Here is a 21,766-nt window from a genome sequence, read left to right as displayed (position 1 = left end):
CTTCACTGCCCGAATCTGGTTAATGGGTTGTGTATTGCTCATAGGTAGGCTATGCAGGACAGGAAAGGCAGGATTTTGGAACTGGGGAAGTGTAAGGAGAGTCTAGCACTCAAAGTGGGCTCTTGGTTCTCTGTGACATCGGCCTGGTTCCAAGCCCTAAGCTACACAAATGCTCCTGTCTTTTTCTGAAGCCTGAGCTGGAAGAATCTGGACCACCTGGCCAGGGTGGAGCCTTGTGGGTTGCTCTGTGCATCCTTCATTAAAAGACACCTGGGAGTCTAGGGGCATCTGAGTGGCTCAGTTGGTTGAGCATCCGACTCTTGATTTTGGCTCAGGTCATGGTCTTGGGGTTGTGGCGTTGAGCTCCATGCTCAGCGAGGTGCCTGTTTCAGATTCTCTCTCTCCTTGCCCCTCCCCGCTCTCTCTCAAATAAATAAATAAAATCTTAAAAAAAAAAAAGACACCTGGGCATCTTGATTATTGGTAAGTCTGGGACCCCATCAGGCAGCCAGTCCAAATGGGGTCTGTCACCAGTTAAAATGTGCTGCCTCAGAAAGACTTTTGGGGGGTGGGATCCCTTGTCCTGCAGGTTATGCACATGGTTAGGGACGGTCCAAGCTCCACACGCTTGGGAGAGTCTGACGGCCCTTGGCCGGCCAAGGGGGCTTATCCGGTACATGAATGGGCCTCGAAGTTCATGGTAGCCAGAAACCTATTCTAGGAAAAGTGTTGAGTGAGGGCAGGCCACAGAGGCAGCTGATGGTAATTCCGGGCCCTAAACACAAATGCACATAATCCTCCTGAAGACTGTTTTCTTTGGGGAGGCAAATTAACGCTCAGACTGAGTTTGTCTTCCTCAACAATTTAATACAAAACAATGTATTTGTGAATGTCACAAGCATATAGGATGTCTTCTCATAAACCATAATGACATAATCCAAACCAATGATCGATTAATCACACTGTCATTCCAGGAAAGGGGAGATGAAAGGAATAAAGTCCAACTTTAGCTGAGGTGCGCCTTTATGAGTTGGCTTGGGAGAGCCAGCACGTCCTGTGCAAAAGTAGACATCCTGCGTCGATGGAGCATGGAGGGCATTGCTAGGGAACAAGGGGGATGGTGTTGATGGGCAACAGAGTCTTCCAGGAGCTGCGGCATGGCTTTTTGCCACTGCTGGTAGAAGAGCCACCTTTATGGCCGCAGAACCCAACTGGCCCGTGGTGTTCAGGTGGCTGTTTCAGATCAGCAAATGGTAGCCTTACCCAGACCAAACACCGTCGGACTGTCCTCACAAACTCTCAGTGTTTGCAGTCCGAATGTCCCTGTGCCATAGTTACTTCTTCATCTGTTTTTGACAAACCCCAGCGGAGCCCCTCAGCAGCTGATCATCTGAACTCTTATCCATGAGGACAGATGAGAGATGACATCCTGACGCAACTGACTTCGTGTTTGTATTGTTAATGCAAAATGAACAAACCTTCTAGAATTCCTTAAAAAAAGAAGAAGAAGAAGAAGAAGAGAGTTTTGTTGGAGCCCAAGTGAGGACAGCTGCTGCTCAGGATACACAATCTTCACAAAGATCTGGGAAAGGAACATATGGTGTAGGGTTATATATATTTTTTACATAGAAAGTTACAAATTATTAGACAAAGGACATTTTGTAAAGTTGCAGACCTTAAATTTCTAGTATACACAGAGCTGAATGACTTTAATCTTGTGGAAACCAGGGAACTTTCTTCCTTTTTCTTATCTTTCGTGTTCAGAATGTTCCTTTTTGGTTACTTTCTTTAATGAAGTAGATGAACAATGTGTGCTCAGGGGAGACATTAAAGCCCATGCTTTGAGGTTTTGCCAAGTCGTTGTGATCTTGTTAAATGTTAAAGTATAGCTTCCCTGGGAGCCTAGGAGCACGGCCCACAAACATTAAAAGTTGAAAATTTCAGGGCGCCTGGGTGGTGTAGTCAGTTAAGCGTCCGACTCTTTGTTTCAGCTCAGGTCACCATTTCAGGGTCATGGGATCAAGACCTTCATTGGGCTCCCTGCTCAATGGGGCGTCTGCTTCTCCCTCTGCCTGCCACTTCCCCTGCTTGTGTTTTCTCTCTCTCTGTCAAATAAATTAAAAAAAAATTAAAATAAATAAAAATTAAAAAGGTGAAGGTTTCCTTAGTATCAAAACAATTTTACTTCTAATGTATGATTTACATTTATTAGATTTTTTAAAAACAAAATATCTTTCTTCCTTCTTTTCTTCTTTCCTTCCTTTCTTCCTTAATCTCTACACCCAATGTGGGGCTCGAACTCATGACCCTGAGATCAAGAGCCACATACTCCACTGACACCCAGCCAGGCACCCCTATATTTATTAGATTAACTTTAGGATGTCTTCTGTGAAATATTTCTCTGGTTATTTTACAAATAGTTCCTTTATCATGCATTGACCTCAAATCTCTTTTTCCTTCTATTGACACATTCATTACCTGTTCTATTTTTACACATCCTATCATGTGTGTTCCTTATTTTTTCCTGACTCTAACAGGCTAGCATGAGATTTGGCTTAGAGCATACAATCCTGGTCCAGTTTCCATGTTTTATATAACTGCTGGAGAAGGCACCAAGACCATAATCACAGGTCCTTGCTTCATAGGTATGTATATCCAAAGGTCCAGCAGTCATAAAGGTATTTGGGTTCCATTCCAACGACATATCCTTAGGAATGTGTTTTCCTTCTATCATAAGGGAACTTTTTGTGGCCTGTAAACTCTACTCTCCCTTTCAATATTGGGGAACTGCAAAAGTGTTGTACCTAATGTCATGTTTCATCCGTCAGGTGTCAATATCTGATTTCACAGTTGCTCAAGGAATCACAACCACTAGGGAAATGTGGTATTTACTCTACTTCTGGTTAGGTTGTCTATAATCTCAGGTGACCAATATTGCCCTGAGATTATAGCTTTTTTTAAGATTTCATATACCAACCAAGCTTAACTTCCACATTGACAATCTACACTTAGAGAAATATTTAATGGAGTTTTTTTTTTGGGTGTTTCATTATTTTTAGCATTTTCTCCAACTGCTCTATGTCAAAGTTCCATTGCGCTATTTACTTCCAGGTGAAATTCATTTGCGTTTTGTAATGTATTGCTAATTTTATCCATCTGCATACACAACATCGACAAAACTGCCATGCATATGTATTCAATTGAGATCGTTTGGTTTCAAAATTTTTACTTATTTATTTTTTATTTATTATTATTATTTTTTTAAAGATTTTTATTTATTCATTTGTGACAGAGACAGAGAGAGAACAAGCAGGGGGAGAGGCAGAGGGAGAGGGAGAAGCAGACTCCCTGCTGAACAAGGAGCCCGACGCGGGACTCGATCCCAGGACTCTGGGATCATGACCTGAGCTGAAGGCAGACGCCCAACCATCTGAGCCACCCAGGCGCCCCTTATTTATTATTTTTATTATTTATTTTTTTATTATGTTAGTCACCATACAGTACTTCATTAGTTTTTTGTTGTTGTTTTATAAAAATATTTTATTTATTTATTTGAAAGAGAGAGACACAGCGAGAGAGGGAACACAAGCTGGGGGAGTGGGCGAGGGAGAAGCAGGCCTCCCGCTGAGCAGGGAGCCCAATGCGGGGCTTGATCCCAGGACCCTGGGACCATGACCTGAGCCGAAGGCAGATGCTTAACGACTGAGCCACCCAGGCGCCCCATTACTTCATTAGTTTTTGATGTAGTGTTCCATGATTCATTGTTTGCATATAACACTCAGTGCTCATTGCAATACGTGCCCTCCTTAACACGAGGCTAACCCATCTCCCCACCCCTTCCCCTCGAAACTCTCAGTCTGTTTCTCAGAATCCATAGCGTCTCATGGTTGAGGTATCCAAGTCCACATCATCCTGACCGTTTAGGTGGGAACTCTGTTTATACTTGATTGCTACATAAGATAAAAAGACTACTGTGGATTACAGAAGGTTAGGTTGAAACCTATAATCTTCAAGGTCTGGAGCGTTCCATGACCTTTTCCACTGATAATGTTAATATCCATACATCTCCTTTTCTCATGTGCTTCTGTCAATCTGTGAGAGCAGAACCAGTTGTGAAAAAGCTGATGTAGGAGGCCTGTGGTTCAGTTCAGGTAGCTATACAGCTTGGTTTTGTCACCTGGCCAAGTCAGTCCAGAATTTTGACCCACCCAAATATAGTCTTTGGTATTGGGCCATCTAACAAGGAAACAGCTGAGATACTCCATGTTGTACAGGGATGATCTTTAAAATAGTTGGTGATTTGGCAAACTTCTATGCTACAGTTACTTTTACTCTTGTCAAAGTTGAAGGTGCCATTTTTAGCATCTGTTGGGATGGCTAAAATCAAAAAGACAAGAAACAATAAGTGTTGACAAAATGTGGAGAAAAAGGAACCCTCATGCACTGTTGGTGGGAATGTAAATTGGTGTGGCCACTGTGGAAAACAGTATGGAGGGTCCTCAAAATATTAAAAATAGAAATATCATATGATCCAGTAATTGCATTATTGGGTATTTATGCAGGGAAAGTGAACACACTAACTCAAAAAGATAAATGCACCCCCATGTTTATTGCAGCATTATTTACAATAGCCAAGACATGGAAGAAACCTAAGTGTCCATCAATAGACAATTGGATAAGGAAAGTGTGTGTGTGTGTGTGTGTGTGTGTAAGATATTCCATAGCCATAAAAAGGATGAGATTGTGCCATTTGGGACAACCTGGATGGACCTAGAGGTATTATGCTAAGTGAAATAAATCAGACTGAGAAAGACAAATACCATATAATCCCACTCATAAATGGAATCTTTAAAAAATGAATAAACAAACAAAAAGAAGAATTAGAACTATAAATACAGAGAATAAACTGATGGTGGCCAGGGGGAGGAGGATGGGGTATTGGGCAAAACGGATGAAAGGGAGAGGGAAATACAGGTCTCCAGTTATGGAGTGAGTAAGTCACAGGAATAAAAAGCAGAGCATAAGGGATATAGTCAGTGATATCATATCAGAGATGTAATGGGACAGAGTAGTTATACTTGTGCTGCACATAGCATAATGGATGAACTTGCCAGGTCGCTAAGTTGTAAACCTAAAACTAATGTAACACTGTGTGTCAGCCATACCTAATTTTTTTTTAAGATTTTATTTATTTATTTGACAGAGAGACACAGTGAGAGAGGGAACACAAGCAGGGGTAGTGGGAGAGGGAGAAGCAGGCTTCCCGCCAAGCAGGGAGCCCAACGCGGGGCTCCATCCCAGGACCCCGGGACCATGACCTGAGCTGAAGGCAGATGCTTAACTGACTGAGCTACCCAGGGGGCGCCCTATACCCCAAATTTTAAAACCTAATTTTTAAAAAAATTGAAGATGCCATTTTTAGCATCAAACCACAGAGTTTGGTTGTAATATGGTCTTGGTGTATCACCCAGGAGAGTTCCAATGGCATGTCTGTTTTCAATGCAAAGGGAAAAAAAATTCAACTGTTTCTTATTCAGACAAGGGATAACCCTTGGGCTTCTGTAGAGATTGTCTAAAGCCCAAGTAACTCATCAGAGGAAATGTTCTTCTGGCCATGGAAACCATACTTTGTTGTTTATCCATCTTCTATACTGCATCTACCAGGTATTCACAACGGCAGGAATATCTACCAGGTGCTGGAGTTCTTTTGCACTGTCTAGGTGTTGACATAGCCAACAGCTGGACTGCTTAGCTAATGTGGCCAGGATTTGGTAATCTGGCACAAGGGGTATTTGATCTGTGCCTGACCTGTTGAAAAAAAGAGGATCAGTAAGAGCAAGGTAGGTTGAAAAAGAGCCCCCAGCGGAAACTTAGGGGGAGTAGGGCAGATAGAGACAAGTACTCTCCCGTCGGCCTTTTAAAAAATGATTTATAAATGTGGAAAAAGTATTGATAAAAAAGGGTTTTAAAACATGTATATATAGGAAGTTTTAAAAAGTGGGGGTAGGTGAAAGAAAAATTTCTTGATCTGTGATCTTGGGAAAAGCTGTCTACTTCACAATGCCACGTGCTTCCGGGGCCTGGAAGTTGGCCCTGGAAATCCTTAATTTAATGTTGCCTGTAGGGGTCAGTTTCCACTCGTCTTGAAGCCAGTGGTCTGGATCTGTTTTGATGTGGCTTGCACCCATCCAGAAGGATCGTTCTTTTATTTTGATGGCAGTGTAGGTGAGGAGTACCTCATGAGTTCCTTCCGAGTGAAGTGCAACTCACGTTTTCTTCTAAAGGCCTTGATGTACATCTGGACTCCTGATCAAAAGGAGTGGCAACACTTATCGGTTGATGGAGACCATGCCTCTTTTACTTGTTGGTATGCTTTAACTATACCAGTTAGTCCTTGTATATAGCAAGTAATAGCACCAAATGTTCACTTGAATTCCTGTTATGTTCACTTAACTCATGAATGGAAGGTTTAGCCATGTCAGTAGGTATTGGGGGGCCAAACACTGTTTCAAAATAGTGCCTTCTGTTTGGAGTATTCTGGATCTTAATAAGGGCCAAGGGCAATGCTTCTGGCCATTTAAGTCCATTTTTTGACAGAACTTTCCTGAGGTCCCTTTTATGTCTAGAGTTTTATGTTCTACTTGCCATAATGATTGAGGATGATAGGGAGTATGAAATTTTCATGAGGACCCCAGAGTTTTTGTAAGCAAGTGGTTTATCTCTGCCATAAAGTGAGTCTCTTGGTCTAACTCAATCCATAAAGGAATGCCAACATGAAGAATAATCTCAGTTATTAATTTCTTTACCATTGTTGTGGCCCAAGCACGTCCAGGTGGCTAGCATCAGACCATCCACTAAACATGCAGACAATATCCAGACAGTGAGAATAGCCTTGAGACTGTGGGCAAATCTATAAAATCCACTGGGAGTGCTGCAAAGTGTGGTGTGGACCTAGGAAAACTTCCTGAGGTATGCTGATTTCTTCCAGAACTTTGGTGAGATTTACTAGTTGTACACAACCTGACAAGTAATTTGGTCAGAAATTGTGTGGATGCCAGACTAAACCAATTGTCTTTTAGTTCCTTAACTATCCTCTATTGGTCCTTGTGTCCCATTTGGTGACAAGCCAACAGGTTAACAGAAACGGGGCTACAGGGATTCTGCTTGGGCCAGTGTGTGATCCATCTGATAACTATGTGATCCATCTGATAACTGGACACTCTTTTGTATCCAACTGTCTTTCTCAGATTGTGGGGCATCTGCCTAATAATTAATAGTATCAGTCAGGGATCAAGGTAGGCTTGAAAATTGAATGGAGAAAGGATAAGGGGAGCTCTCTCAGCCCTATTGTTTAGCCCTAAAAATTTAGCATCAGTTTCCTTCGTATGGGCTGAACAGTAAACAACAGTGATTTTTAGAATGGTGATTTTAGAAGGGAGGTGAATAGCAATTATATGCCCTTTAGCAATAGAAGTACCCGCAGAATTTAAGAATCCATGGGATTTCCAAATGGTGCCATGGCATGGCAGACCCCAAAAGCATATTTGGAGTCTGTGTAATTAGTAGAAGTTTTCCCTTACAGCAATGCGCAAACTCTAACAATAGCTATGAGTTCAGCCGCTTGGCTGATTTTACAGTGGGCAAAGAATATGTCCCCATAATCAAAACCTCAATGAGATACCACCTCACACCAGTCAGAATGGCTAAAATTAACAAGTCAGGAAACGACAGATGTTGGCGGGGATGCGGAGAAAGGGGATCCCTCCTACACTGTTGGTGGGAATGCAAGCTGGTGCAGCCATTCTGGAAAACAGTATGGAGGTGCCTCAAACAGTTGAAAATAGAGCTACCCTACGATCCAGCAATTGCACTACTGGGTATTTACCCCAAAGATACAAATGTAGGGATCCGAAGGGGTACGTGCACCCCAATGTTTATAGCAGCAATGTCCACAATAGCCAAACTGTGGAAAGAGCCAAGATGTCCATCGACAGATGAACGGATAAAGAAGAAGTGGTATATATACACAATGGAATATTATGCAGCCATCAAAAGGAATGAGATCTTGCCATTTGCAACGATGTGGATGGAACTGGAGAGTGTTATGCTGAGTGAAATAAGTCAATCAGAGAAAGACATGTATCTTATGACCTCACTGATATGAGGAATTCTTAAGCTCAGGAAACAAACGGAGGGTTGCTGGAGTGGTGGGGGGGTGGGAGGGATGGGGTGGCTGCGTGATAGACATTGGGGAGGGTATGTGCTATGGTGAGCACTCTGAAGTGTGCAAGACTGTTGAATCACAGATCTGTACCTCTGAAACAAATAATGCAATATATGTTAAGAAAAAAAAAAAAGAAGAAGATAGCAGGAGGGGAAGAATGAAGAGGAGTAAATCGAAGGGGGAGACGAACCATGAGAGACGATGGACTCTGAAAAACAAACTGAGGGTTCTAGAGGGGAGGGGGTTGGGGCATGGGTTAGCCTGGTGATGGGTATTAAAGAGGGCACATTCTGCATGGAGCACTGGGTTTTATGCACAAACAATGAATCATGGAACACTACATCAAAAACTATTGATGTAATGTATGGTGATTAACATTACAATAAAAAATTATTGTTAAAAATTGTTAAAAAAAAAAAGAATATGTCCCCATTGTTTTCTGTGGGGAAACTATGGCATAGCCAGTTATGTTTTCCCCAGAAATGTTATCAAAGGAAGCCATTACAAAATAGAAGTAAGTCTGGGTTGTCTAAAGGGATGTCTGAGAGATCCCCTTTTGGCTTTGAGACCATTTCTATAGTTGTAAGAACAGAATAGAGTGAACTCTCCATCAACAGGGAGGTATAGTAAGGTAGCTGGATTTAAAGTGTTACGACCATATAAGATGATGGGAGGGATAGTCAAAAGAGCTTGTTCGCAAGTGGTCTCTTGCCATTGTTAAAAAAGAAAATTCAACTGAATAAATTTGAAGATCTCATTGGCTTTATTAAATGATTCATGAATTGGGCAGCATCCCATCTTGCAAGTAGAAGGGAACTCTGAGGAGTTGTACAAAATGGAAGGTTTTTATAGAAGATGGGTGCGGCAAGAAAGTTACTAACATTATACTATTTGCAAAAGAAAAGGATTATTCCAGGCAATGTTGCTTTCCCTGAGGGGGAAGAGCAGAGGGTCTTATCACCTCACCAACCTTTGGGCGATCCATTGATCCGTGGATCCATCGGGAGGTCCCATGTGGCAGACTCACTGGCACTGATTAAAAAATTCCTGACTAACCAGTTAAAACTACATTTCTGGGGGAGGTTGAGACTGCGATGAGATGATGTATTAAGCCCCAGTTTGGAGCCTCAGCCCAAGTGACTCCATGTTGGGCCTGTGATTTTCTTTTTAAGAATTCACACCTTTTGATCAGATTCTCTGCTTACCTGAAAGATGTGGTCCAAATTTAAGGCGTAGTGCCCCTCTCGGCTACCACTGAAATTCTCACTGTTTTTGTTGTTCTTTTGTGGGGTATTGATGGGAGGAAACGGAACAAAGGCCAGACTTTGCTTTGGATCATAATCTCCAGGCAGGAATTCTTGTAACACTCCCACAGCTCCTTCAAGGACTTCTTTTCATGTTTTACCACTATAGCTTTGCTCTGGTTAACGTAACTTCCCTGTGTTAACTGTAAACCTCCCCCCGCCCCCCGCCGCCCCAAACACCAAGATAAATGTTAGCAATCATCCTCCAAGCATATGGCCCCCTGATACACATTTGAAGGGTCTCATGATTAATGTTTCACTAGACAGTAGTAAATAACCTTATCTTAGCAACAGCTAGCCTCTTAAGGTCCTCGAAGCCCTACTTCCAAATTCCTTAGACACTTAGCTGTCCCCAACCCCCACTAACTAAAAAGTATATAATTAGTCATTCCTCATAATCCCTGTGCATCTGTTTCTGCCACGGGTCCTGTCCCCATGCTTTAATGAAACCACCCTTTTGCACCGAAACCATCTCCAGAATTCTTTCTTGACCGTGCACCCTCGGACCCCAATATCAAATCCCATCAGAATCATGACGTTTTTGCTTCACCTCTGATATTCACAGCTCATGGCTTCAGTTTCATATTAAGTAGATCATTTTCTTTTTTCCTTATACCTTGCAGTCTTAGAGAGATCATTTACTTGGTGGTTAGTGACGGCAAACAAGTGTTTACAGCTTTTGAGAGAGTGCAATATACCAGGGGGATTATTATGATTTGGAGTGCACTTTATTTTTTTTAATTAAAAAAAAGATTTTATTTATTTATTTATTTGTCAGAGAGAGAGAGAGAGAGCACAAGCAGGGGGAGCGGCAGGCAGAGGGAGAAGCAGGCCCCCCACTGAATAAGGAGCCAGATGCGGGACTCAATCCCCGGACCCCGGGATCATGACCTGAGCTAAAGGCAGACGCTTAACTGACTGAGCCACCCAGGTGCCCCTGGGGTGCACTTTAGAGCCATGGTCTCAAGACCCAAACAAATCAAAATCAAATAGTCAAAGAAAGACCCAAGAAAAGTGTCATGAGCATGCTATAAAGGCACACACATGAGTTGTGTCGTTCCACAATGTCAATTTTATTCATTCATAAAGCAAAATGAATCACAATTATAAAGCAGGATCTGGATTCCAAACTCAATGGCATTTCACCATGCAATTAAACTTGACTTCTTTTTTTTTTATTTTAATTATTTATTTCAGGGGTACAGGTCTGTGATTCATCAGTCTTACACAATACACAGAGCTCACCACAATACATACCCTCCCCAATGTCCATCACCCAGCCACCCCAACCCTCCTGCTATGTGGAATTTGAGAAACAAGGCAGAGGATCATAGGGAAGAGAGGAAAAAAATGAAACAAGAAGAAACCAGAGAGGGAGACAAACCATAAGAGACTCTTTTTTTTTTTTTTTTTGATGTCTGATCGTATTTATTTGTCACTCATAGAAAAATCTCATTTTTGACTGGACTCAGACTTAGAGGTAGAGGCTCTCAGAGAGGACAGCCTCCGTCTCTTGGCAATCTGTTCCTGGCGTTTTTCTTTGGCCTCCTTCATTCTCTTGGCCAAAAGTTTAGCATATTCTGCATCCTCTTCCTTATTTTTCTTAGTGCGCTGCTTCTTCAAAGCAATAGGCCGCTGTTTGTGCTGGAGGACACGTGGAGTAACAAGACGCTGAATCTTAGGCGCTTTGGTTCTAGGTTTCTTCCCTTCTTTGTTTAGGGGCTTTCTCACAACATACTGGCGGACGTCATCTTCTTTAGAGAGATTGAAAAGTTTGCGGGTTCTGCTGGTTCTTTTGGGCCCCAGGCGACGAGGCACAGTAGTATCAATGAGTCCAGGAATATCCTTCTCCCCTTTTTTTACAGTGACCAAGTTGAGAATGCTGAGATTGGCATCCACAATGCAACCCCGAACGGATTTGCGCTTTCTCTCTCCAGTCTGCCTTGGTCTATAGCAGGAATGCCCCTTACTCAGCAGCAGGCGGGCACGACCATGGGTCAAGACACCCTGCTTCATGGGGAAGCCCTGTTTGTCATTGCCACCACTGATTCGGACCACATAACCCTTCCATTCTTCACCCAGAGCATCGGCAGCAACTTCTGTGGCCATACGCTTCTCATAAAAGGTACGAAGTTTGCGTTCATCGTCCACTTCAATGGGTTTCTGGCAGCCAGTAGCTGGGAAAGAGATGTTCAGCTTCATCCTGAAGCAGCCTACCGCCTCCGAGGCGCCACGAAAAAGAGCACCATAAGAGACTCTTAATCTCAGGAAACAAACTGAGGGTTGCTGGAGGGGAGGGGTGTGGGAGGGATGGGGTGGCTGGGTGATAAACTTGACTTCTTACACAGCACACAGAGCAGAACATAAGACGAGCCGGGCAACAAACGAGGCAACAGAAGGGTGTAGGAAGTTAATGAAGCAAACGCGAAGTCCCGCTGTGGGCGCACAGTTGAGATGAGGCCTCGGTCCGGTCCGGGTCAGCTCTGGGCACTGACTGCTTCTGATGTTCAAGCAGTGAAGGGTCTCAGCTCTGTTCGGAGACCAGTGGGGCAGAGGCCTTTTTTAAGTGGTCAGACAGAGGGATCAGTGTCTGGAGAATCTGACAGTTTGCTGCAAAAATTCTCCCCTTTTTAAAGGGATTGAATCAGTGTTGGGCCCCTGCAGACCTGCTCTGCCTCTGCTTGTGATCAGTTCTGGAGTGTCGTCAGCTGGTGCTGGTCTCTGTGATAATGTCTCGTGGCCACAAGGCCCTTAAATGCTGGCGTCCTTGCTTGACACAGGCCCCTGCTGGACGTGAGAGACTCCATCTTGCCCTCTACAGGTGTCACCTTTTTAGACCAAGTGACTTATTCTGTGGTTTTATGTAATCACATTTTAACTTGCCCTGACTTAATCCAAGCACAGAAGGTACCAGCCATAGCACAGATCCCTTCTTGCTTAGCTAGAAGATAAGACTATTCTATTAGCAAGGATGACTTTGGCTGAAGAGTGTAAGGATATTTGTTGGGCGGCTATTGCTTAGCAGTAGATTTTGCAATAATTTTAGAAGTTAAGGAGAAGTTCTTGATCATAGCCTCATCTACGTTTATCTCTAACCAGGGACCAAAGGACCTGCCAAAAGGAGTGAATCCTGAATCAGGAAAGCCTCCTGGTAGGTCCTTTTAAACTCAACAATCTAAATTTAGAGTAGCTGACCTATGAGATGTCTTATTTTGCTTGTGAAAAGTTAGGGGCACAGTTAGATTTTCTCCTAGGCTAAAATAAAAGGTTGTTTTAAATTCTAGAGGTCACCCACTTTCTCCTCCCTCCCTACCCGCCCCCCCCCCCAGCAATGGCTTGGGAGATAGAGATAAGGGTATTATCTTTCCAGGGCAATGTCAGAGTAAAGGAAAGGAAAAGAAAGTGAAAGAGTTCTTTGCTTAAAGAATGAAGACTTCAAAAAAATAAAAAATAACAGTAATTTAAAAAATCAAGTATGAAGGCTTGATGTGTCATCTTGGACCTATCTTGGAAGTAGTCTACCTCGATGTCAGCTTCTTCTCTTCCTCATCAATTTAATTTAGAGGGCTCCAGCATCTTTTCATTTTGCAGCCGTGTCCATGGTCAGGAGCACTTAGTAAGGTCCTTTCTCAGTGGGCTTAAAGGCTGTCTTCCTTTGATGATATTTCTAGAATACCCAGTCACCAGACTCCAGACTGATCAACAGGTTCCTTTGAATCGGGATCCAGAGAGGCTTCTTTGACCTGTGGATGACAGGCTTGAGCGTAAGACCTTAGAGACTTATGGGAGCTGGTCATCACAGCATGAGACAAGAAGGGTCACCAGAAGCTTGTACACTGTTAGAATTTCCAGAAGTTTGCAAGATTTTTGTTAAAGTTCATATGATTTTTCCAGTGGAGTGGGTGCTTGGATCACAGAAGATCATTTCCCCAAGTGGGAAATATACTTTTTAAGTTTGTTTGTTTGTTTGCTACTGTGGGGGCATCAGCCTTGCATCAGGGAAAAACTTTAATCTATCCAGAAAACACACATATCATAACAGGAACATATTGATAACCCATACTAAGTGGCAACTGAATGAAGTCCAGCTGTAGGTATTTTAGGGGGCCAGAGCGGGGAGGGGGCCAGTGGGAGGAGGCCTCTGGGAACAAACAAAAATCATTTTGCCAGGACTATGGGCCAGACAGATCAGACATTGCTTGTAGACTATTTTTGCAGTTTTAGCGAAGTCTCTCTACCAATGTCAATTCATAATTTGAGTTCATCTTCAATGCCCTGTGGAAGGTAAAGTAATGCAAAAACTGGAAAATGGTATTTGCCAGGGAGCCGGGAAGAACCAAGTAGCCATCTTGGGGTTCCCATAGCTCCAAATATTTGTGGAATTTGTAGCTATGGTTTACCCACCTTAATTTTTCTAACTTAGCAGTAGACTGTTAACAGGTGATGAGGGCCCATTTTTTGCAGAAGCAGATGGACTTTATCCACATGTGCCACATCTTAAAAATACAATATAAAGGGGTGCCTGGGTGGCTCAGTCATTAAGCGTCGACTGCCTTCGGCTCAGGTCATGATCCCAGTGTCCTGGGATCGAGCCCCGCATCGGGCTCCCTGCTCAGCGGGAAGCCTGCTTCTCACTCTCCCACTCCCCCTGCTTGTGTTCCCTCTCTCGCTGTGTCTCTCTCTGTCAAATAAATAAATAAAATCTTTTAAAAAAAATACAATATAAAGAAGGCTTAGTATTACTTATTTGACAATGTTTCCATGTAATTTACATATCATATCTGATTAGTTTATGGGGCATCTGGCTGGCCCAGTCAGTAAAGCAGGGAGCTTTTGATGTCGGGGTCATGAATTCAAGCCCCACTCTGGGCCTAGAGCCTACTTAAAAGAAAAAGTAGCGTGTGTGTGTGTGTGTGTGTGTGTGTCTGTGTGTGTGTGTGTGTGTGTGTGTCTGATTAGTTTAACATGTAGGGAAGGAAAAATTCTTTTTTTTTTTTTTGGAAAAATTCTTTCTGTACCCTTCGAGGTCTTCCGGTTGGACTAAGAAATGTACAGAAGATTAACAGGATAAAGAACCAAAGTTTTATTACATGCCCACGGAGGCCTGTAATGAAATTGAGAACTAAAGAAATGACCAAGGTAGGCAGTTTTTATACATTTTAGACAAAGAGACAATAAATTTGTGAGAAATTAGCAGGATAAAGAAAACAGGTGTTTGGGAGCTTTTATTAGTAGGGAATTCTAAGCAGAATTCGGGCTGAAGTAGTAGATTAGAAAAAAGGTAATAAAGTTTTTTTCTATAGCTTTCTTAGCTTTCAAGTCCCTATCTCTGGTGAGAAGGATGTCTTTTTACTTCTTAGTACAAGGAATGTAGTTTTCTTTTCTTTTTTTAAGATTTTATTTATTTGAATGAGAGAGAGAGAGAACAAGCAGGAGGGAATGGCGGAGGAAGAGGGAGAAGCAGGCTTCCTGCTCAGTAGGGAGCCTGACACAGGGCTCCATCCCAGGACCCTGAGATCTGACCCGAAGGCAGACGCTTAACCGGCTGAGCAACCCAGGTGCCCCAGGAGTATATTTTTCATATAGGAGATTTGTCTACTGCTTTCAGGGGGATGGAGGAGGATCTGAGTGTCTTTGTACCATCTGCCTCTTAAATAACTTTTATTTAAAGTAATCAGTATTTTCAAGTGGCACGTTTTGGGGTGACCTGCCCGTGGCCCCTACAAACAGATGCCTTGGAATATTCCAGGTAAAAAGAGGATTCATTTAGAATTTGGTTTTGGGAAGATCCTCAAAAAGATCAAAAAGAGGTTTTAAAGTACTTATCTAGGGGCACCTGGGTGGCTCAGTTAGTTAAGTGTCTGCCTTTGGCTCAGGTCATGATCCCAGGGTCCTAGGATTGAGTCCTGAGACAGGTTCCTTGCTCTGCAGGGAGCCTGCTCCTCTCCCTCTCTCTCTGCCTGCATCTTCCCCTGCTTGTGCTCTCTCTCTCTCTGTCCAATAAATAAATAAAATCTTTAAAAAATAAAGTACTTATCTAAATAGGATCACAGATCATTATGAAACTTAAAGGTAAAGAAATTTTTACAATCTTATCAAAAGCAGACCAAAAGTCCAAGAAAACTGTTCTTTTAACAGAGAGAAAATCAAATTCTAATTTTGTGCCCACTTACTTTTGATATTTAAACTCATGAAAAAAATAAATTTATTTTAATCTTAGCCAGCTTGACCACACATTAAAATTTCTTTTTAAAGATTCATTTTCCAAAAAATGCATCTCCATTTCTCGTACCCTTTCTTTTGTTTCTCACCCTGAAAACACAACTTCCTTTTCTGACATGTGGAGATGGTTCTGTTATTATTTATTTTTAGTAGCTTTAATTACACATATTAATTAGAATTCTTAACCCTTCAAAAACTTAATTTCTAGTGAAAGCTAAGAAGCAATTGTAAATTGTCATACCAGCATTTAAAATTTTTTTCAAATATATGTATACATTTAAAAATTTTTCAAAGCATATGTTTTTGAAAGTTTTCCAATGTTTCATTAACACAACCAAATGTATTTTAGTTTCTGTGAGATAAGAAGCCAAAAGTTGATAAACCTATGCTTAGTAATTAATGTTTTAGTATTTTGTCTTATTTGGAAATGATCTATGTAAGGTGTCCTGACTGGATGGGGGCCGAGGCTCAAGTAGTGAAAGAATTCACCCAGGGCTGAACAAGAGAGAAGTTTATTGAATACACCACAAAGGAGTGAAGGGCAGAACAGCAAAGGAGAGACTGTTTGCGGTGGTGAGAGACTATAGGTATAGGATGGAGGGAAGGAGTATGGGCCCTATGGAATTTTTCCTTTTTTGGTAACTGTGCCTTGTTGTAAGTAGCCCATTGGTCAGTTCGGGTCTATGACTTAATGAGCCTGTTTGCATCAGCCTGGTGGTCACTTTGGACCCTTCCGCCTTGCTCACATTTCTGTTGCTCAAGCCTATTGCCTAAAAGTGGCCTCTACAGTCTAGTTATTTAACAAATTTAAATTTAACTTAACTCCCCATTTAACTTAGCAAAACTTTAATGTTTCAGGTTACCAAAAAGATTTAGGTAAACTGTTTTAAAAGTTTACCTAAAACTTTTTGTTTAATTTACTTGTTCTTAACAATTATGTTTGGTTTACCGACAAAAACTTTATTAAACAAAGTCAGCCATTATCTTGGGCTATTGTTATTTATTCGTGGACAGATCTTGTAAGAGATACCATGAACCTAGTTGGCTAGTAAACTCAAGTATAATCGAAGTTTTATATTTAATGTTGATAACTCTAAAGACATGTTTGTTTTAATTAAACTGTCAACCTTAAACTATTTTTTTTAAAGATTTTATTTATTTATTTGACAGAGAGAGACACAGTGAGAGAGGGAATGCAAGCAGGGGGTGTGGGAGAGGGAGAAGCAGGCTTCCGCTGAGCAGGGAGCCCTATACGGGGCTTGATCCCGGGACCCCAGGATCATGACCCGAGCCAAAGGTAGATGCTTAACGACCGAGCCACGCGGGCACCCTAAACTAGCTTTTATATCAAATATTTTTCCAGATCACATGAACTTGAAAAACATTTGGGTTAGCTTCTGTTTTTTTTTTTGAGAGTTTTATTTTAATTAATTAATTGATTTATTTATAAAGATTTTTTATTTACTTGAGAGAGAGAGAGAGAGAGCACAAGCAGGGAGAGAGGCAGAGGGAGAGGGAGAAGCAGACTCCCTGCTCAGCAGGGAGTCTGACGTGGGACTCCATCCCAGGACCTGGATGGATATCATGACCTGAGCTGAAGTCAGACGCTCAACCATCTGAGCCATGCAGGGGCCCTGGGAGTTTTGTTTTTTTTTTTTAAGATTTATTTATTTATTTGAGAGAGAGAGAGCATGTGCCTGTGAGCCTTCAAATGAGGGAGGGGCAGAGGAAGATGGAGAAAGAATCTCCAGACTCCCCACTGAGTGGGGAGCCTCCTGACCCTTGGCTCTATCTCAGGACCCTGAGATCGTGACCTGAGCCAGAATCAAGAGTCAGACACTTAACGCACTGAGCCACCCAGGCGCCCCTCTGAGAGATTTAGAATGCCCAGTCCTTACAATCTTTGGCCTCCAAACCAACTAAATAGAACTCTTTTACAAATAAATCTTAGCAATACCATCTAGAGGTAGAAAATACCACATAACTACAATGCATATATATATAGACACAGGTGAACATACAGATAGAGAGAACTTACAGCTTCTGTTTAAAGTTGCTGCCATATTGAAATAGGTACAAAACTTACTAGTTATAAAAGTTGGATCTGAGTTTGTTTTTCTGGTAGATGGGATATTTAAGGTTATCTGTTTAGATGGCTAGAGCTTTTCTATTTTTCCATTTGTAGAGAAGATACAAGATTTGTATTTGTCCTTGGCAAGTCAAGTTCCAAATGTTTTCCCCTTGTTTGTTTTTTCTCAATAGGAATGACCTCTGTAATTTGTATTTGAAAGAGGTGGACTAGATAGAGTTCCTGGAGAGTACCAGGTAGAACATCGAACATTTACATTTTAAAGGCACAAGGGGAAAAATGCAAGTTTTCCCTAGAAGGACTTGTGTTCCCTTAGGACCAGAATTTTTATACTTAACAAGATTTTCGAGATTAAAAAAAAGGGAGGTTTTTGAGTCCGTAAAAAGGATTTGTGGTCTTTGAAGTTTCTGGAACCACACCTCTGATCCTGGGAAAAATAGATTTGTAAAACAAGGACAACTATTTTTTAATTCCTCAAAGAATTGGATTGCCACCTAAATGGTATCAAAGGACTGACATACCCATCCGCCTACGAAAATGCCTTCTTTCCCTCTTGGGTACATATAGCTTACGGAAGACCTAAGAAAATTCCTATAAGTCTCCTGTAAGCTTCCAATTTGGCCAGATTTCTGATTATAGAATCATTAAATCCTTTAAAACATCTTATCAGGTTTCCAACCAGGACAAATAGTAAATACTTCCAGCCGTATTAGACAGCCTCATGACCAAAGAGGTGTCCTTAAAGAGAGTGTAAAAGATACTATCTTTATAAGATCTAGAGGCACTCGCAAAGGTAGCCACAGATAGAACCCATCCCAGGCAGGTAGAAACCAAGCCATGTTCTTAGGATGTAAAATGAGACAAACAAGAAGGAGATAGCCAGGAGGGCCTGTCTGGCTCAATGGGTACAGCATGTGACTCTAGATCTCTGGGTCGTGTGTTTGAGCTTCATGTTGGGTATGGGGATTACTTAAAAGTTAAAAACAAAACAAAACAAAACAACCCACAAGCTCCTGAGGTTTGAAAAATTCTTCAACTTGATCAAGGAGTGACAGAGGCCTGAAGATCACCTGTAACCTGAGGGTGTCTTATTTTTATTAATTAATTAATTTTCTCTTTTGTCTTTTTCTTCACATGATTTTATTTATTTATTTATTTATTTATTTATATTTTAAATATTTTATTTATTTATTTGAGAGAGAGAGAGAGACAGAGCACAAGCAGGAGGGAGGAGGCAGGGGGAGAGGGAGAAGCCGACTCCCAGATGAGCAGAGAGCCTGAGAGCCCGATGTGGGGCTTGATCCCAGGATTCCGAGATCACGACCTGAGCTAAAGGCAGATGCTTAGCCGACTGAGCCACCCAGGTGCCCCGACATGCTCTTATTTTAAAAGGTAACTTTCGGGTGCTTGGGTGCCTCAGTCGGTGAAGCGGCCAACTCAGGGTGATGAGTTCAAGCCATGTTGGGCTCCATGCTGGGCATGAAGCCTACTTAAAAATAAATAAATAAATAAATAAATAAAGTAACTTTAACAGACTCTTCAGAGTGGAAAAGCAATTCAGACAGGATCCCTAGGATGAGTACTGATGAAGGACAGTTGGAGAAAGGCAGGCAGGGACAAGCGCCCCCCCACCTCCCCGCAAGAGGAAACCACCCTTAAAAGGATTTTACACTACCCTGGAAGGAGCCTTTCCCACGTAATTGATAGATGACAAAAACCTGATTGGATGACAGGTGCATGGAGGGTGATCAGAATAAAGCAACCCGCCAACAGGCCCAAAATAAACCCCTCGACTTAGAAACCCGGGTGGCAACCCTCTCAATTCCCCTCCCCCTTTGGGAGCTAAACTTTACCATCACTCAATAAGCCTTGCTTTGCTGCCCTCCACTCTGTCTGGTCTATCTCTTCATTCTTTGAAGTGGCGTGACAAAGAACCAGGGCACCAAAGGAGAAGGAAATCCTGGAACCCTACTCAAAGGATAGAGGGGAGCGGTGGGAGTTATGTCAGTCATGTAGTCTTGTTTAGGTATCCTTTCCCTTTCTCATTTGCTTTTTGCAATGAGTCTTTTAATGAAACTTTTGGAATTTTGAAACATTTGGAGGCTTCTGCTTGCCAGTTAAAACAGGTGTCCCATTCTGCTTCATTTGGGCATCCTTGCTTTCAAGTGCACTTTTTAAATGGTCTTATCTAATTATGTTCCCCATAATGGCCATTGTAATTCCAGGTTGTTTTCAGTACACTTTTTCTATTTTGCTAGTTATCTGCAGCTTCCAGGACTAGAGTTCTGAGACATAAAACGAACAGGTGTGCCAAAGGTAGTGTGCTCACTTCTGGATATAAAGAATCCCATTTCCTTTAGCTAGGTCTTTGGGTTTCTCGGAGTCAACCTAAAACTAAGAGAGAACTGCCATGGGGCTGGGGATCGTGCATGTTTTACAGTGTGCCTTGTTGCATAGTAGTTTTCTTGGTTGGTGGTTGACCTAGTGTCAATCTGATCCATTCCGTGACAAACTTAATCTAACATGGGAGTTTTCTGGAGGTGACAAGCCCTCTAATAGCTCCTAAGTGTTCAACCTGTGCCCACCAATTTTTGCGGCTTTTTGACCTCTGAGATCCCAGCTACCAATAGCCTTTATTTACACAAAACAAGACAAACATGCGCAACATACCAGCAGTAACTAAAATGTTACTGCAGACTGGCCAAGAGAAGGCCATAGGGACCACCAGCAATTCTCAATGTGGACTCCACAAGTGGACTCCCTTCAGGGAGACTGCAGATGGGAAACTGGGGCAAAGATTCCAAAGTGGAATTGTGGACTGAGCCAAGCAAGGGCTAAGGACTGTTACAGCCTCCTGTGAGTGTAAACTGACCCATTAACCTGGACTGGAAAGCCAATTAGATGGGTAGCTTGAATGCAAAAAAAGGGAGCTGAAATAGAGAGGGGCTTACCAACAGCCCTTGGAAAAGGTGAGAAAGACAGTGAACTCACAAAAGTTCTTGGGACACCACTCCTGTGTCTCTTGTTATCCCCAAATGCTGGCAGAAGTTCTCTTTGGGTCCCAATGCTGCCACCAAATCTGTTAAGAGGACAAAATGGCAACTGAGTAAATTTGAAGAACTAATTGTCTTTATTATATGATTTATGAATTGGGCAGCATCCCATCTGGCGAGCAGAAGGGAGCTCTGAGGAGTTGTACAAAATGGAAGGTTTTTATAGAAGAAGGGTGGGACAAGAAAGTTATTAAAAGAAATGTTCCTTGGACAAGGCGGAGAGAGGGCATTAGAATGAATGAAAGAAAGAAAGGAAGAAAAGGAAAGAAAGAAAGAAAGAAAAGAAAGAAAGAAAGAAGAAAGAAAGAAAGAAAGAAAGAAGAAGAAAGAAAGAAAGAAAGAAAGAAGAAAAAAAGAAAGAAGAAAGAAAAGAAAGAAAGAAAGAAGAAAGAAAGAAAGAAAGAAAGAAAGAAGAAAAAAGAAAGAAAGAAAGAAAAAAGAAAAAGAAAGAAAGAGAAAGAAAGAAAGAGAAAAAAGAAAGAAAGAAAAAAAAGAAAGAAAGAAAAGAAAAGAAAGAAAAGAAAGAAAGAAAGAAGAAAGAAAGAAAGAAAGAAAGAAAAAAGAAAGAAAGAAAGAAAAAGAAAGAGAAAGGAATTTGTTAGCAAGGAATGCATTGTTTAGGAAAGGCTGTCCCCCTTGAGCAGAGTGGAAGTGATCTCTGCTGGTATTGACCAAGAATTTCCATGCTGACTGGTGAAAGGTTACACTCCTGGGGAGTGAAACTGCAGTTCTAAGTTAGGTAGTAAGTCTTGGTTTTTGGATTTGGCTTAAGTGATGTCATTTTAGGTCTGTGGGCTTGGTCTGATGGCAAGGAAATAAAAGCACTCTTCTCATTGCAATTTATAGTGACATTTTTACATAACAAATCTCTGCC

General features: G+C 41.9%; 1 protein-coding gene across 1 annotated transcript; it reads right to left on the bottom strand.

Annotated features, from left to right (window-relative positions):
* Window positions 1-10,980: 10,980 nt before the first annotated feature.
* On the bottom strand, window positions 10,981-11,750 carry LOC113933246 (40S ribosomal protein S6-like). The gene has a single exon (XM_035722505.1). It carries the CDS (start codon window positions 11,728-11,730, stop codon window positions 10,981-10,983), a length of 750 nt encoding a protein of 249 aa, XP_035578398.1. The 5' UTR covers window positions 11,731-11,750.
* Window positions 11,751-21,766: the final 10,016 nt, after the last annotated feature.

This window comes from Zalophus californianus, chromosome 10, assembly GCF_009762305.2.
Source record: "Zalophus californianus isolate mZalCal1 chromosome 10, mZalCal1.pri.v2, whole genome shotgun sequence".
Lineage (NCBI taxonomy): Eukaryota > Metazoa > Chordata > Mammalia > Carnivora > Otariidae > Zalophus > Zalophus californianus.
Note: the sequence above shows the minus strand (reverse complement) of the source record. Positions and strands in the feature narration are given on the sequence as shown.